Here is a 16,938-nt window from a genome sequence, read left to right as displayed (position 1 = left end):
GGATGTTGAAGGTCAATGGAAGAGGAGGAGCGTTTCATTTACTCCTCGCCGCGCTCCTCCTTCTGATAATTAAAGTTTCCTCTCGTCTTCACCTCCACATCCTGAGCCCCCCCACTCCTCATGTTAAAGGTCAGAGTAGTTCCTTTCATTTACCCCCCTCCCCTCCACCTCCCCTCCTCCTCACCCCGTGCCTCTCTCACCTCCACCTCCACCTCCTGTCCTGTTGCTCCTCCATGCTAATTAAAGACCGCTCCCCTCTTTGGTGGTAAAGGTTCGGGCGGGCTCCTTTTATTACCTCCTCCCCCATCCTCCCTCTTCGGTTGACCTTAACTCGTCGTGTTAAAGGTCAGTGCGGCGTCGCTCCCGCCTGCTCCTCACCTCATTTGGAAATTATTCTGATTAATAAGTCGGGCGGCTCTTTTGAAGCGTCTCCTCTGGCCCGGCTGGAGAAGACACATATTGACTCTCCGGGTTTGGTTCCTCTTTTGATGTCTCGCTTTAAACTCCCAGACCTCGAGGGCTTCGATTAGCATAGAGGAGGAGGAGGAGGAGGTCGGGATCGGGCTGCGGCTGACTTCCACGCAGTCTGACCAAAGACACAGCACGACGCAGCAGCCCGCTGTCGCCGGCCCACAGATTCGATTCCCTGTGCAGAGTCGCAGAGGAGGAGGACGAGAGGGGAGGAAGATACAGGAGGAGTGGTCAGCCGTTTGAAAGGAATAAAATAACAAAAAGTAATAAACTTTATTTAAAACATGTTTGTAAAACAAAACGCTTCACACGGTCTTTATAGGGATTAAAATCAGAGTGCGAGCTCCGCCCCCTCCGAACCGCCCTGAAGGAAATTCATTAATCATGATGTCGGCTCCTCTAAAGAAATACAACATTCACTTGTAAAATACAGAAAAAGTAGAACGAATAATAAATAAAAAGTACACCTCTCCATCCATTCTCTTCTCCTTATGCTTATCACAGTGGCGCGGGGGTGGAGTCTATCGCAGCTACCATAGGGCGAGGGACGGGGTACACCTGGACTGGTCTCCAGTCTGTCACAGGGCCAACACAGAGACAACCATTCACTAACTGCATGTGTGTGGATTGTGGGAGGAAGCTGGAGAGAACATGCAGCATGGAAAGGCCCCGCGCCGGTGGATTCAGACCCGGGGCCTTCTGTGCCACCGTGCTGCCTTTTATATTCATTCATGGCAATTAAAAATGGCTCCACTCAGTCCGGCAAATCCTTGCATCCTCTCAGCAGACGTGCTGACTTCACCACGATGGCATCACCCATGTCCTTCTGGCAGCCGCAGCGCTCCGGTGGGCGTCTGCGTTCTGCTCACCGATCACTCGTCAGAAACTTCAACCTCAAGAAACCATGGTGACGTTAAGTAGAGTTCATGAGGACTCTGGACACTGTGACGGTGACATGTATAAACTACAACACCCAGAATATGGACTACAAAACACTGCTGCTACTTTACTGCCGCCTGGCCTCACTGTGGGCTCAGCAGGTCATAAAAACAGGAAGTATGACATCATTACAAAGACAGGCAGAGCCTTTAAAATCAAAACAGCCTTTTCTTCTTCTGTGGTCCTGCTGCAGCGTGGTCCAGAGGAACTCCCCCCTCTTCCTTTAAGGTTTAATCCACGACCATCCTAAACTGGGCGATACAGACTCTGAAACGCACTGTGATTAGCCAGTATAGTCGGCATTACTGAGCCTGAATCAAGACGCTTAATGATGTCGCTTCCTGTGTTGTTGCCTTTGCCATGCAGATTAAAACGCGTCCTCTCTCTCGTTGCGTCGCCGGCACCTTACTAACACGTCTAATCCTTATCATTACCGTTAATTTACGGTGCTCGACAAATGCAGAAATCCCCTCTGATTCCCACAATGCACCTGTAAACCCCTCCTCATTACGCGCAGTGTTGACACGCGTTAGAGTTAATTAGTCCATTAGTTAATTAATCCTTTATTTGAACAGGAAGTAGCAATGAGAGCTGTGGCTTGATCTCTTCGTGAGTGCGTGCAGTTAAAGCACAAACACATGGTTAGGTCGGCCAATCAGAGCGTGGCTCCCAGAAGCCTCGGGTGGACTGATGTAACGTGCCTCTCTGCTGCCGGTGTTGACTGAAATCAGCTGATTACCTGTAACTGACGCGTGTTTCATCCAATCAGGAGCTGCTGAAGGTGCAGATGGAGAGGGACGGCGCTCTGGAGGACCGGCGGCGGCTGGAAGCGGAGATTCAGGCACTACGAGCCAATCACAGGTCAGCACACATGAGTCAAGCGACTGATCTTAAAGATGTTCATCCACAGGTATGTGGTGAAATCTGTGCTTTCGGTCCAAACCGAGAACATACCACAACAGGTGATTTAAGGTGTCAGTTAAAATACAGTGGCTTGCAAAAGTATTCGGCCTCCTTGAACTTTCCCACATTTTGTCACATTACAGCCACAAACATGAATCAATTTTATTGGAATTCCAGGTGAAAGACCAATACAAAGTGGTGTACACGTGAGAAGTGGAACGAAAATCAGACATGATTCCAAACATTTTTTACAAATAAATAACTGCAAAGTGGGGTGTGTGTAATTATTCAGCCCCCTGAGTCAATACTTTGTAGAACCACCTTTTGCTGCAGTTACAGCTGCCAGTCTTTTAGGGTCTGTCTCTACCAGCTTTGCACATCTACAGACTGAAATCCTTGCCCATTCTTCTTTGCAAAACAGCTCCAGCTCAGTCAGATTAGATGGACAGCGTTTGTGAACAGCAGTTTTCAGATCTTGCCACAGATTCTCGATTGGATTTAGATCTGGACTTTGACTGGGCCATTCTAACACATGGATATGTTTTGTTTTAAACCGTTCCATTGTTGCCCTGGCTTTATGTTTAGGGTCGTTGTCCTGCTGGAAGGTGAACCTCCGCCCCAGTCTCAAGTCTTTTGCAGACTCCAAGAGGTTTTCTTCCAAGATTGCCCTGTATTTGGCTCCATCCATCTTCCCATCAACTCTGACCAGCTTCCTGTCCCTGCTGAAGAAAGCACCCCAGAGCATGATGCTGCCACCACCATATTTGACAGAGGGATGGTGTGTTCAGAGTGATGTGCAGTGTTAGTTTTCCGCCACACATAGCGTTTTGCATTTTGGCCAAAAGTTCCATTTGGTCTCATCTGACCAGAGCACCTTCTTCCACATGTTTGCTGTGTCCCCCACATGGCTTGTGGCAAACTGCAAACGGGGCTTCTTATGGTTTTCTGTTAACAATGGCTTTCTTCTTGCCACTCTTCCATAAAGGCCAACTTTGTGCAGTGCACGACTAATAGTTGTCCTATGGACAGATTCCCCCACCTGAGCTGTAGATCTCTGCAGCTCGTCCAGAGTCACCATGGGCCTCTTGGCTGCATTTCTGATCAGCGCTCTCCTTGTTCGGCCTGTGAGTTTAGGTGGACGGCCTTGTCTTGGTAGGTTTACAGTTGTGCCATACGCCTTCCATTTCTGAATGATCACTTGAACAGTGCTTCGTGGGATGTTCGAGGCTTGGGAAATCTTTTTGTAGCCTGAGCCTGCTTTAAATTTCTCAATAACTTTATCCCTGACCTGTCTGGTGTCTAAATCCAACCGAGAATCTGTGGCAAGATCTGAAAACTGCTGTTCACAAACGCTGTCCATCTAATCTGACTGAGCTGGAGCTGTTTTGCAAAGAAGAATGGGCAAGGATTTCAGTCTGTAGATGTGCAAAGCTGGTAGAGACATACCCTAAAAGACTGGCAGCTGTAACTGCAGCAAAAGGTGGTTCTACAAAGTATTGACTCAGGGGGCTGAATAATTACGCACACCCCACTTTGCAGTTATTTATTTGTAAAAAATGTTTGGAATCATGTCTGATTTTCGTTCCACTTCTCACGTGTACACCACTTTGTATTGGTCTTTCACCTGGAATTCCAATAACATTGATTCATGTTTGTGGCTGTAATGTGACAAAATGTGGGAAAGTTCAAGGGGGCCGAATACTTTTGCAAGCCACTGTATGTCAGAGCTTTGATTAAATCTGTGGTTTTATTGTGAAAGTCCCTTATCACTTCCTGCTGTGGATTTATCAGAGTAATATTAGGACCAGCTGATTTCAGCTGGGTTATGCCCTTTCAAATTAGTGAAATCATAAAAAAATTATATTTTCCATGATTTCATCATCTCTAATTAATGGCAGGACTTCTTTGAGCAGTTTTGTAGGAATGGGGTCTAAAAGACACGTTGATGGTTTGGAGGAATTAATTATTGAAGTTAACTCAGAAAGATCAATTGGAGAAAAAGAGTCTAAATGAATATCAATGGTACTGAAAGTTGTTGTAGATAATGTTACATTACGTTACTGTGAGATGATTTTGAGTCATTTTTTCTCTAATGATTAAAATTTTACTTTTGAAGAAATTCATGAAGTCATTGCTAGTTTTCACCTGCAGTCCATCTCATCCCAAACCATCTCCATTGGGTTTAGGTCAGGTGACTGTGGAGCCCAGGCCATCTGGCACAGCACTCCATCATTCTCCTTCTTGGTCAAACAGCCCTTACACAAGGTGTGTTTGGGGTCATTGTCCTGTTGGAAAATAAATGATGGGATGTAAGGTTGGGCGATTGGGCGAATATATCGACTGAGGCTGAGCCTTCCACCAATCGTTTTTACTAGATTTATTTATTTGTCCATGAGTAAGTTTGCTGATAATGTAAGTAAGTAAGTAAAATTTTATTTATATAGCACATTTCTAGATAGAGATCACAAAGTGCTTTACAAGATGTAACAGATTAAAAAGACAAAATACAAACAAAGTTAGCAAAAAGCAATTTTAAAAAGATGTGTTTTCAGCTGTTTTTTAAAAGTAATCAATGAATCAGCGGATCGTAAGTCCTGAGGAAGGGAATTCCACAGTCTGTCACCCCTAGTTTTCAGTCTCGTATACGGAATGACAAGTAGGCCCTGACTACTCGACCTCAGAGGCCTACTAGGGGCATAGGGCTGTAAAAGCTCAATAATATATGGTGGTGCTTGTTGTTGAAGAGCCTTAAAAGTTAAAACCAAAATCTTAAAATGGACTCTAAATTCGACGGGAAGCCAATGTAACTGCATAAGCAACGGTGTTATATGTGAATATTTTGAAGCTTTCGTCAAAAGTCTTGCTGCAGCATTCTGAACTATCTGCAGGCGCTCCAAAGAACCTTTGTTTAGACAAGTAAACAGGGAATTGCAATAGTCCAGTCGTGAAGAGATAAAAGCATGAATAACAATCTCCAGTTCGGTATAGGATATTATAGAGCTCAATTTAGAAATATTTCTTAAATGATAAAAGCAAGACCGAACAAGAGATTTAACATGACTATCTAATGTAAGAGCAGGATCAAGGATAATCCCTAAGTTCCTGACAGATGGTTTTACAAACGTTGAAAGAGGACCAAGAGCATTTATTATACTGGGTATATGTTGGTTGAAGCTAAGAGAAGCAGTCAACGGAAAAATAATAGTGCTGTTTTAACGGCACCCTCCTCTAGCTGCAAGCAAATGCACCCTCCTCAGAGCTCGCCCAAATGCAACGATTCATTTACTCAAACTCACAACAGAAAGAAAGAAAGGCAGTAGCCTATGTTCAGAAAAAAACAAAAACATATTATTTAAATTTAAAAAGCCCACAATGGTGGGAGGGAAACAAAGAGAAACTGGCTTCTTTTTTTCCACTATAACTGTGTTTATCTGTCTTACACAGTCGACCCAACAACAAATACAAAATTAAACCAAAAGTAAATTAAAAATCAAAAAGTCTCTTCCAGGGAGCATTAAAAAAGTTACGTGTTTTGTGCAATTTGGCGCATCTCAAATAAATTAACAGATAAATAAATAATCCAAAAAGTAGCTATGTTAATACTGAAACAAACAAGAAAAGGAGGTAAAATATTCCCTCCAAACAAAACTTATAAATTCTAAACGCACAAATCAGTCCATGCATGATTACAGTGCTCCCCCCATCAAAAAGTCTGCGCCTGTGCGAATATATCGCCTATTGTTGGTTATTGGCGTGACGGTTGTCGGTCACGCCAATAACCTTAATGGGATGACATGTTGCTACAGCATGCTGTGGTAGCCGTGCTGGTTTGCCTTCAATTTTGAATGAATCCCCATCAGTGTCACCATCAAAGAACCCCCACACCATCACACCACCTCCTCCATGCTTCACAGTGGGAACCATGCATGTGGAGACCATCCGTTCACCTTTTCTGCGTCACACAAAGACACGGTGGGTGGAATCAAAGATCTCAGATTTGGACTCATCAGACCACAGCACAGATTTCCACTGGTCTAATGTCCACTCCTTGTGTTTCTTGGCCCAAACAAATCTCTTCTGCTTGTTGCTTTTCCTTAGTCGTGGTTTCTCAGCAGCTATTTGACCATAAAGGCCTGATTCACACAGTCTTCTCTGAACATGTAGAGATGTGTCTGCTGCTGGAACTCTGTGTCTATCTGGGCTCTAATCTGAGCTGCTGTTAACTTGTGATTTCTGAGGCTGTTGACTCGGATGAATTTATCCTCAGCTGCAGAGGGGACTCCTGGTCTTCCTTTCCTGGGGCGGTCCTCATGTGAGCCAGTGTCATCGTAGCACCTGGTTTTTGTGACTGCACTCGGGGACACAGAAGTTTTAGCATTTTTATGGACTGACTGACCTTCAGTTCTTAAAGTAATGATGGACTGTGGTTTCTCTTTACTCAGCTGATTGGTTCTTGCCATAATATGAATTCAAACAGTTGTCAAACACGCCTGTAAGCTGTGCACCAACCTGACTTCTGCACAACACAACTGATGGTCCAAACCCCATTAAGAAGGCAAGAAATTCCACAAATGAACCCTGACAGACACACCTGTGAGGTGAAACCATTTCAGGTGACTACATCATGAACTTCAGTGAGAGAAGGCTGAGGGTTTGCAGCGCTGTCAACAAAGCAAAGGGCGGCTACTTTCAGGAATCTAAAATATAAAACATATTTAGAATTATTAATTAATTTTTCCTTTGCTGCATAATTCCATATATCTTGCTTCATATATTTGATGTCTTCAGTTTGTATCTACAATGTAGAAAGTAGTAAAATTAAAGAAAAAAATTAAATTAAAAAAAATCAAATGAGAAGTTGTGTCCAAACTTTTGACTGGCAGTGTAATAACAGGAACTTAGAAGAGAGAGACCTAGTGTTTAACCCTGGGTCCGGGATATAATTGGCTGTTTTTGACTACTTTTGAGTTTACCTTTATAGCTCACCTTTAAAAATTATTTAATCTTTCCTTGCTTGGTATGATTTTTTTTTTTTTTTTTCAGCACAATCTCACATGTCTGAATTTACAGTTATTTTTTTCGTTTTGGCATACTGTATTAGCACAATTGATCTAAAATCAGACAAAAGACAAAATCCCAGTAGGAAAAAGTTATATACAAGGACACACTAACTACAATCTAACTAGCTACACTCTAACTATACTCTAACTACACTCTAACTAGCTACACTCTAACTACACAGTAACTGCACATTAACTACACAGAGGGATAGAGAGAAGAGACACTGAAAATCAGCTTCACCACCTGCTGAGAGAAAAAAAAAACAAGCAAAAAGAAAACAGCACAGTAGGGAAACTACAGCAACAACCAACATAAACATAGATAACAGTAAATAATGAATACTAAATCTTGCTGAGCAGCACACAAGACCAACAACGCATGATCTGTTTAGAGGCACCCTAGAGCCCAGATCTAATGTGGTGGCAGAGGCTGATCTATCAGACTGTCTCTATATTGGTTAGAATTAAGATTATTTTTATTTTTCCAGTTTATGAGGACCATTTTCTTGGCAATGCATAGGGTGGTGACAACCATGTGGGCTCTGTAGTGACCTCATTAAGTTGCCCAACAAGCACACTACAGGGGAGGTTGGAATGTTACATTTCAGACACTTTGATAAGTCTTCACATATCTCACGCCAAAACTTCTGAACTGGTGGACACAACCAAAGAGCGTGCATGTAATTGTCCAGTGTATTGCCTTGACAGTGTGAGCAGTTGTTGGAGGACGTAAAGCCCATCTTGAACATGACCTGAATAGTGCATTGTATGTAGTATTTTGTATTGTAGACTGGGATTTCTAATCAACTGAAAGGTTTTTAAACATACCTGAGACCAGACCTTTTGGTCGAAGTTGACTGATAAATCTGCTTCCCATTTTGCAATAGGAAGGGATATTGGTTGATCTATTTTAGAGAGTGCTCTGTATATTTTAGACAATAATTTGGGAGTTTTGAGAGTAAGAAGTTGTACCACACTTAGTGGTATTTGTAATTCAATTTATCTGGGTTTAAATTTCTTTTTTACTATAGATTTAATTTGTCGATATTCCAAAAATCTTTTCTTGTTGATCCCATATTGTGTAACTAGTCTGTCAAATGGAATAAAGTCTGTTTCTTCTAATATATGTTCCAAGTATTTAGTTCCTTTACAACTCCAGTCTGGGAAGTTTATCATATTATTGTTTTGTAATATGCCCGGATTCTTCCAGATAGGTGTACATTTGCATGGGATTAATGAAGACTGTCATTTTTAGAAACTCCCACCATGCTGTTAGAGAGGAGCTGATGTTGACGCTTTAAAGCATTCATGTCGTTTGATGTTTGAGCTGATAAATGGTAGGTCTGAAATCTGTATATTATTGCATCGTGCCTGTTCTACATCTAGCCAGGGCTCATCTAAGAGGGTGTGTTTTAACCATCCTGAGATGAACTGAAGCCTGTTGGCTAAGAAGTAGTGCTGAAAGCTAGGCAGATCTAGTCCTCCTTTGTCCTTGGTCCTTTGTAAAGTTTTTTAGCTGATATGCAGGGGTTTATCTTTCCGAAGGAAATTAGACATATACAAATCCAGAGATCTGAACCAATCTGGTGATTGTTTACTCTGGATCAGTGAAACTAAATAATTGATTTTTGGCAAGACCATCATTTTTAGTGAAGTGACCCTTCCCATGAGAGATTTCCATCTAGACAGATCGTCTTCCATTATGGAAGGAGCAGTTAATCGGAAGAGCTGTAGATTTTAACCAGTTTACTGAATAATCTGAAACTCTTGACAAAGAGTTTATTAATATAATTACTCCAGAGAGATTGGTTTGTGAGTTTTGGAGAAAAAGTAACACATCATCTGCATAGAGACTGATTTTATGTTCTATATTGTTGCATTTTATGCCCTTAATTACTATAATTAATTGTCTATCTAATTGCTGCTGGTAGTGGTTCAATAAAAATTGCAAACAGTGAAGGGGAGAGTGGGCATCCCTGCCTGGTGCCCCTCAGGAGACAGAAGCTGGAGGATGTTTGGTCATTTTTTTTGACACAAGCTGTTGGGGAATTATATAATATTTTTAACCACTTTATGAAACAGTTTCCAAAACCAAATTTGCGTAAAGTTGCAAATAAAAATTTCCAGTTAACTCTGTCAAACACTTTTTCTGCATCCAGAGACAATATTGTGGTTTCAATGTTTTTACTGCATGAGTAGTCTATTAAATTAAGTAATCTATGTGTATTTGTTGATGAGTGCCTACCTTTTATGAAACCAGTTTGGTCAGGATGAATTATGAGGGGGGTTATCTTCTCTGATCTCTTTGAGAGATTATTTTGAGGTCTACATTTATAAGGGATATTGGACGATAGCTTGAGGGGAATACAGGGTCTTTGGCTGGTTTTAGCAGGAGATTAATGTTGACAGAATTCATATTTGGTGGTAGTCTGCCATTTTCCTTGATTTCCTGCAGCATTCTGTGGAATACTGATGCCAAAATTGTCCAGAATTATTTGTAAAATTCTGCTGGAAATCTGTCTGGACCTGGAGCCTTATTGTTGGGCATACTTATCAGGGCTTCCTGGAGTTTACCTGGTGTCAGTGGCGAATCCAGTGCCATTGCTTGACGGTCTAATAATTTTGGAAGAGTTACATTGTCAAGAAACTGATCAATTTCGTTTTTAGATGGTTTATTTGTGGTGAGTAGAAAGTTCATAAAAATCCCTAAAAATGTTGTTTATTCTTTCAGGGTCATATATTGTGTTCCCAGATAAATCTTGAACAGCACATATAGTTGTTTTTTATTCATTTATTTTTAACTGGTTAGCTAAGAATCAACTGATCTTGTTACCGTGTTCAAAGTTTTGCTAGCGAAGTCTGTTGTACACTGTTCTACACTGAAAAAAAAGTTCTTTCAATTTACTTGATTTTATTGTTCCTTATTATAACTTGAGTGCTTGTCAGCAGCCAGAATTAAGGTATGGCACTGTGGCGCTCCCAGCTTCTTAAACTCCGACGGTTACAGCCAGACTAATTAGCCACTGTAGCCATAACTAGCACGAGTAACACAAACACTATTGCGCTCTCTCAATGACGTTTTAGCTTGCTAAGCCATCAAAAACATCAGTGCTCTCTGTCACATACATAAATTCCATATCCGACCGACAACAGCTGCTTTCTCCCCACTATATGCAATTTGTTACTATTTTTCAGCTTTAGCCACCTGGCTAATACCTTTTACAGCTAGCGCAGATTACTTTTCATATAGCGTGCACTACAATAATTCTGTGAAAACGTTACCAACTAAAACAAATTTATTTAAATTACTTACCTTCTCAGTATGCCTGACTCAGTGTCAAAGGTTGCATGTGGCTAGACTATGTTTACTAAGGAATGTTTACTGTTCCTCCACTACCTAGCTACTACCTACCAAGTTTTTCCTTAGATAGTTAGATAGTTAGTTTTTGTTAATTTATGTTGTAATTTATGTTAGGTCAGTCTGTCTTGTCTCTGCTAGCCAGCTAACTAGGCCTCTTAGTTAGCTAGTTTAGTGTTTTCTGTTAATTTATGTTGTAAATTTATGTTGCATGTAGCACCTTGGTTCTGGAGGAACGTTGTTTCGTTTTAACTGTATATGTTTCGTTTTAACTGTATATGGTTGAAGTGACAATAAAGCCAACTTGACTTGACTTGACTTGACTTGACTTGACAGGCTTCAGGAATTTGGCGGCCAATTGCGCTCTCCTTAATTTATGTTGTTGTCTTATTTGATAAGACTCTAGGTCTTATTATCCAATCATATTTAGTTGTTATCTTTGAATATATTGCATCCTTTCTGCTTGTGGTCAAACATGATTACAATAGTCAAAGGAGTTTGCAAAGAAAAGCGTCTGGACTTCTTTAAGTTGCTTGAAGGTGATGTTCTTCATGGTGTCCTCCGGCAGCTTCAGGTGAGTTTTAATGAAGCTTTTTACCATTGCTTCCGCGTCCTCTCCAGCAGATTCTGGGATACCAGAAAACACAAGGTTATCTCTCATGCTATCAATAACAGTCTCTTTTATTTTTTTATTTTCTATGTTAAGCTGGGTCACATTCTCAGTAAGAGACTTGACGGAGTCCCATAGTGTGGCGTTTTCAGCAGCAAGTGTTTCCAACTGCTGATGGAACTCCAGGGATTCTCTCAGGGATTTAAATTCCCAGTGTAAAACCTCCACCAGGGACAACCTCGCATCAAAGGTGGGCAATCACGGATCAATAAAGTCTTTGCCGACAGGCGATGTTGTGCTGGGGGAGTCTGCCTGGCGACATCTTTTCAATGACGGCGTCTCAATTTTGGCAGGGGAGGATGCGCTGTTCTAACTTTATTGCAGTCTTTTTGATTTGATAACAATTGATTTGGGTTAAGAAAGAGCATTTAATACTTATTATCATTTGAAGACTGCATTTCCCAGAATCCCTTAAAGTAGAGTGTCACGAGCCGGGCCGTACGACCATGAAAAAACAACAAAACCCAGACATGGTTAGGAATGTATTCCAAGCTGCTTTATTCTTTTAAACAAATAAAACAGAAAAGAAACCCTACTGTCAAAAGCAAACAGTGGTGTGTGTGTAATCAGTACCATCAGTAGTGTGTGAAGGAGTGGATGAGTGGAAGATGATGCATGTAATAGTGTCAAAAGCAAAAACCAAACCTAACGCAGCCAAAGTCCAACCTGGTGTCTCAGAGCAAACCAAAACTATGCCCTAATGGCTTTTTATATAGAGTCCTGGCACACTGGCCCAGGTGTTGCCAGTGTCACTGATTGTAAACGGGAACTCCACCTCTCCAATGCCTGCAAACAAGATACACATGAGCCAAAAGGAAGGCAGAACCACGATAATACCCCACCATTCCCAGAAACCGCATCAATTCCTTCTTTGTAGAAGGTGGTGGAAAATGCTGGACTGTCATCACTTTAGCCTGCAACGGACAGGGCTTCTTTCTCAATCACAGAGTAGTTTACCTGGTACTTCTTAGAAACTTCTTAGAAAAGAAACTGATTGGTCTATCAACCCCCTGTTCATCTGCTTGCAACAGGACAGCTCCAGCCCCTACATAGCTTGCATCCACCGTCGAAGGCTTCTTGGCAATCCACTGACCACACAAACGGGACCTTGGTCTTTAACAAGTTGGTGAGTGGTACAACCACAGTGGAAAAGTTTTTACAAAAACCACGATAATACCCCACCATTCCCAGAAACCGCATCAATTCCTTCTTTGTAGAAGGTGGTGGAAAATGCTGGACTGTCATCACTTTAGCCTGCACCGGAGCGACACACCCTTGTCCAGCCACCCGACCCTGGTAAGCTACAGTAGCCCGAGCAAAATCACATTTCGCAAGATTTACTGTGAGGTTTGCCTCCGTCAAACGGTCAAACAGAGCCCTAATTCTCTGTACATGAGAAACCCAAGAGTCGCTGTAGACCACCAAGTCATCTAAATATACAGTGCAACCCGCCAACCCAGCCACAACACGATTCATAAGATGCTGTAATGTGGCTGGTGCATTCCTCAACCCAAACGGCATTACTTTATAAGAATACAGCCCTGATGGAATAATAAACGTTGCCACTTCCTGCGCTGTCTTTGACAGGGGAACCTGCCAGTAGCCTTTCAGCAGATCAAACTTGCTGACATACTTGGCTGCACCAACTTGGTCCACACAGTCCTCCATATGAGGCAAAGGAAAGGAGTCTGGTTTGGTAACCCGGTTAACTTTTCAAAAGTCAGTACAGAACCTGGGTGTGTTATCACTCTTAGGTACCAACAAACACGGAGACGGCCAACTAGATGAAGAAGGCACAGCGATGTCATGCTTAACCATGTATTCTACCTCAGCATCCAGATACTCACGCTTAGCAGGAGAAACTCTATAGAAATGCTGCCGAATAGGCTGCACCTCCCCTACATCAATATCATGCTCCATCCAGTCTGTACGAGAAGGCACATCACCAAACAAACTTGAATACTTCATAAGAAGACCTTCAAGTTCAGCTGCTTGAACGTTAGGTAAATGCCCCAGAAGACACCCCAAGTTCTCAAGGGTCTCCAAATTCTTCAGGCGCCCAGACAACAACCCCTCATCCGACAGCTGCATCAGAATCTTCCCTCGTCATGACACTTACTTCATTAACTGCCAAAACAGGATCCACCCCCATCACCCCATCCTGGATAGCAGAACAAGATACACCAGTAGATTGATCATAATAAGCTTTAAGCAAGTTAACATGGAACAACTTCACTGTCTTCTGGTGACCAGGAGTTGAAATCAAATAGTTCTCGTCCGAAACACGCTTAAAAACTGTAAAAGGACCGGAAAACTTAGCCTGAAAAGGAGAGCTTACCAACGGACAGAGAGCCAAAACTTTGTCACCAGGCCTAAACTCGCGCACTTTAGCATGACAATCATGCCTCGCTTTCATCTTTGCACACAATGGGCAGCACATTGAACACATTTTATAAGTGGCCAGAAACTTTGAAATAACTCATGAAAGAATAAAGTTATGCTGAAACCAAGCACAGCATTGTTTTTCTTGTGACATTACCAATAAGTTTGATGTGTCACATGGACCTCTTCCTATTGAAAAAACAAAAGTTGTATCCAAGATGGCCGACTTCTAAATGGCCACCATGGTCACCACCCATCTTGAGGCGTTTGCCCCCTCACATATACTAATGTGCCACAAACAGGACTTTAATATCACCAACCATTCCCATTTTATTACGGTGTATCCATATAAATGGCCCACCCTGTATAATATAATGAAACAATAATGTCAGTCATAAATAAAGACATTAAATTGAATGAATTACGAAACACTTATTTTATTTCTATTAGATCTGAAAATGTTGTGTAATACTACAACCTGAAACGACAAATAGATTGCGTTGGCCTGTACAGGAGATAAAGGAAAAGAATTTAACAACAGCTGTGATAGGGCTGGGCCATATTATACCGTTCACGGTAATACCGGTACAATGGTAAGCAACGATAAGAAAATGAAATATGGCGATAGAATATGGGTAAAACACGCATGCGCAGTGCCTTTGTTTTCATACACATGGCCGAAAAAGCACGGCGGCAACGGAGAATAAGAAGGGGGAAAGTGGATTGTTGAGTGAAACGGATGAACCAGAATTGGTTTGTAAAAATGGTGCCACTTCAGTGATGTGGAACTGGTTTGGTGTTTGTCTGTGAGATACACAACAAAGCACTTTTTTGTAGAACATGCAAGCGGGCCGTCGTTATTGCCGTATTTGTCGGACTGAGGTGCTCGTAAATCTGGGAGTGATCCAGTAATGCTGCACTAATGAATTAGACGAACTATTCACTTTAGCTAAAGTTATTAAGTTAGCTAAAGAGTTGGGATGCTGTGTAAGACATAAATAAAGCTCAAATACAAAGGTTTGGACACTGTTTTGCATGTTTCCCTACTGTAGGGGTCTCTGCAAGCATACAGGGCTCTGACAGGGTACAAGATGACAACTTTGGAATTCTACTAGAAACAGTCGATCATATTTGTTTGTCAAAGCTAAATCCAGGGCAAACTAGGCTAAATTAGCGTTTTTAGCTAACAGCTACAATAAGCATAAAAGTTACTGTACGGCTATCAATTGTTAACATGACGCTTGTTCTTATACATGTAATACATTTATTACCAACCTGAGAGTTTATCCGCTGGTCATTCGACATGACGAATGACTTCTGAAGTCTTAATTCAGCTCAAGACGCTGTAGATTCCCGTCAGTAACACTTTCGGTCCGCTAGTAAAACGTAGTTCTATTAATCTGCGCTCGTTTACTCTTGAACCGGAACTGGATGTAAGTTCCAAAAAACTGAATTTTGGAACTGAAACTGAATGGTGAGAGTGAAACTGAAATTATTCAAGAGCTAAATTTTTAAAGGATAAAATGCAGTTTCAAAGCAAATGAATTCATTTTCAAAAATAAAATTCAATTTCAATTTAGTGATGATCATTTTCAAACCATAAATTCAATTTCAAATTAGACTAATTCAAATTCATTTTTCAAAAGCATTTAGTCAAGTTAAAATTCAGATTCAATCTGAGAAATTCAAATTCAAATTTAACTTATTCAAATTCAGTTTCTGATGGCACAGATTTCTGCCCATAGCTAACCCTTTTCCACTCGATAAAAGTGGAAACGTGAGGGTTCCCGATGGTTAGAGACAAATCCAATCGCATGGCAGGATGCTGTAAACGGACCAAACTTCAGTCAGGAGAACAACTGAGATAATCCATCCACAATACGAGGTTAGTCATTAATACACTGCAACAACACGAGAATAGAGCAGCTGTGATAGAATACAGCATTAATGAATCAATGATACAGAAGTGGAGGAAGCAAGAAGAATGAGTTGAAGAAAGTTTGATTTATCTGACTGCTTTGTTTCGCTTAATGTGCCTTATAATCCCGTGCACCTTATGGAAAAATACGTATTTGACTATTTTATTTGGCACACTGCAGTTTAATGTTGCAAAGCACCTCGTTTTAACTTCAGTGAATATTATACATGGTTATACTCAGGATATGTCAGCCCATTTCTACTGGAAATGCCTTTTGGTTAAACTTTCAGCAAGGAATTTGCATTTGCACTGTTAAATTTTTATATAGCTTTAATGCACATAAAAAACAGCTGCTTGTTTAAGTGAAAAAAAAAAAGGATGGGGGTTTTTTGCACTAGTAAAGTTGTGGAGTTGTATTTTGTCTCGCAGAAATTATATCGTCACTTATATCGTTATCGCAAATTTTCAAATATATATCGTGATATATATTTTTGGCCATATTGCCCTGCTCTAAGCTGTGAAATGGAATAGTCCAAATCACCAAAGTAAACTGGACCTGGGCTTGTTGCAGGAATCTGAAGTTACTAAACATCTTGTGAGTGTCTGCACTCACACTTAGGACCATATAATAATAAATATGTGCGTGATGAAAGTTGGGCAGCATACTAACGTCCTTACTCCACCCTGTATGCTCGTATGGGTCTGACCCTTTCACTCCTTTGATTTTTTTCCTCGTCCTTTTTTTTTTTGCCTTTTCGTCAAATCTGTCTTCATACGGACCTGCCGCGTTCTCCGTCGTTTTGCACATAACTGTTTTTGGGGCAAATAAAATGCAAGTAGGGATTAAAACCGCAGAATTAATGATTACCGGTGCTGGAAATACTAGCGCTTGATGCAGTGTTTTGATTTTGTTGCCACTCGTACCCACAAAGCAATGCGCGAAAGTCACGTGGTCTGTCGATCTCTATAGTGTCAAAAGCAAAAACCAAACCTAACGCAGCCAAAGTCCAACCTGGTGTCTCAGAGCAAACCAAAACTATGCCCTAAAGGCTTTTTATATAGAGTCCTGGCACACTGGCCCAGGTGTTGCCAGTGTCACTGATTGTAAATGGGAACTCCGCCTCTCCAACGCCTGCAAATAAGACACACATGGTACTCATGTTTAGCTAGGAAAAGAAAAGTTTTGCGGGAAGCCATTATATATCTTTCTCTGATGTTGGTCAGTTTTTTGTGTTGT

At 41.4% G+C, this 16,938-nt stretch overlaps 1 protein-coding gene across 5 annotated transcripts in view; it reads left to right on the top strand.

Annotated features, from left to right (window-relative positions):
• Positions 1-16,938, top strand: part of mipol1 (mirror-image polydactyly 1) — an 80,421-nt gene that overhangs the window by 45,834 nt on the left and 17,649 nt on the right. For 4 of the 5 annotated variants that reach the window (XM_039603374.1, XM_039603372.1, XM_039603371.1 and 1 more), the window contains one exon: positions 2,180-2,271. In XM_039603374.1, the coding sequence (XP_039459308.1) occupies positions 2,180-2,271 (92 nt within the window). Of the gene's footprint in view, positions 1-2,179; positions 2,272-4,499; positions 4,579-16,938 lie in introns of all 5 variants that reach the window. The other variant, XM_039603375.1, reaches the window with a different exon arrangement.

The sequence above is a fragment of the Oreochromis aureus genome, linkage group 19, assembly GCF_013358895.1.
Source record: "Oreochromis aureus strain Israel breed Guangdong linkage group 19, ZZ_aureus, whole genome shotgun sequence".
NCBI lineage: Eukaryota > Metazoa > Chordata > Actinopteri > Cichliformes > Cichlidae > Oreochromis > Oreochromis aureus.
Note: the sequence above shows the minus strand (reverse complement) of the source record. Positions and strands in the feature narration are given on the sequence as shown.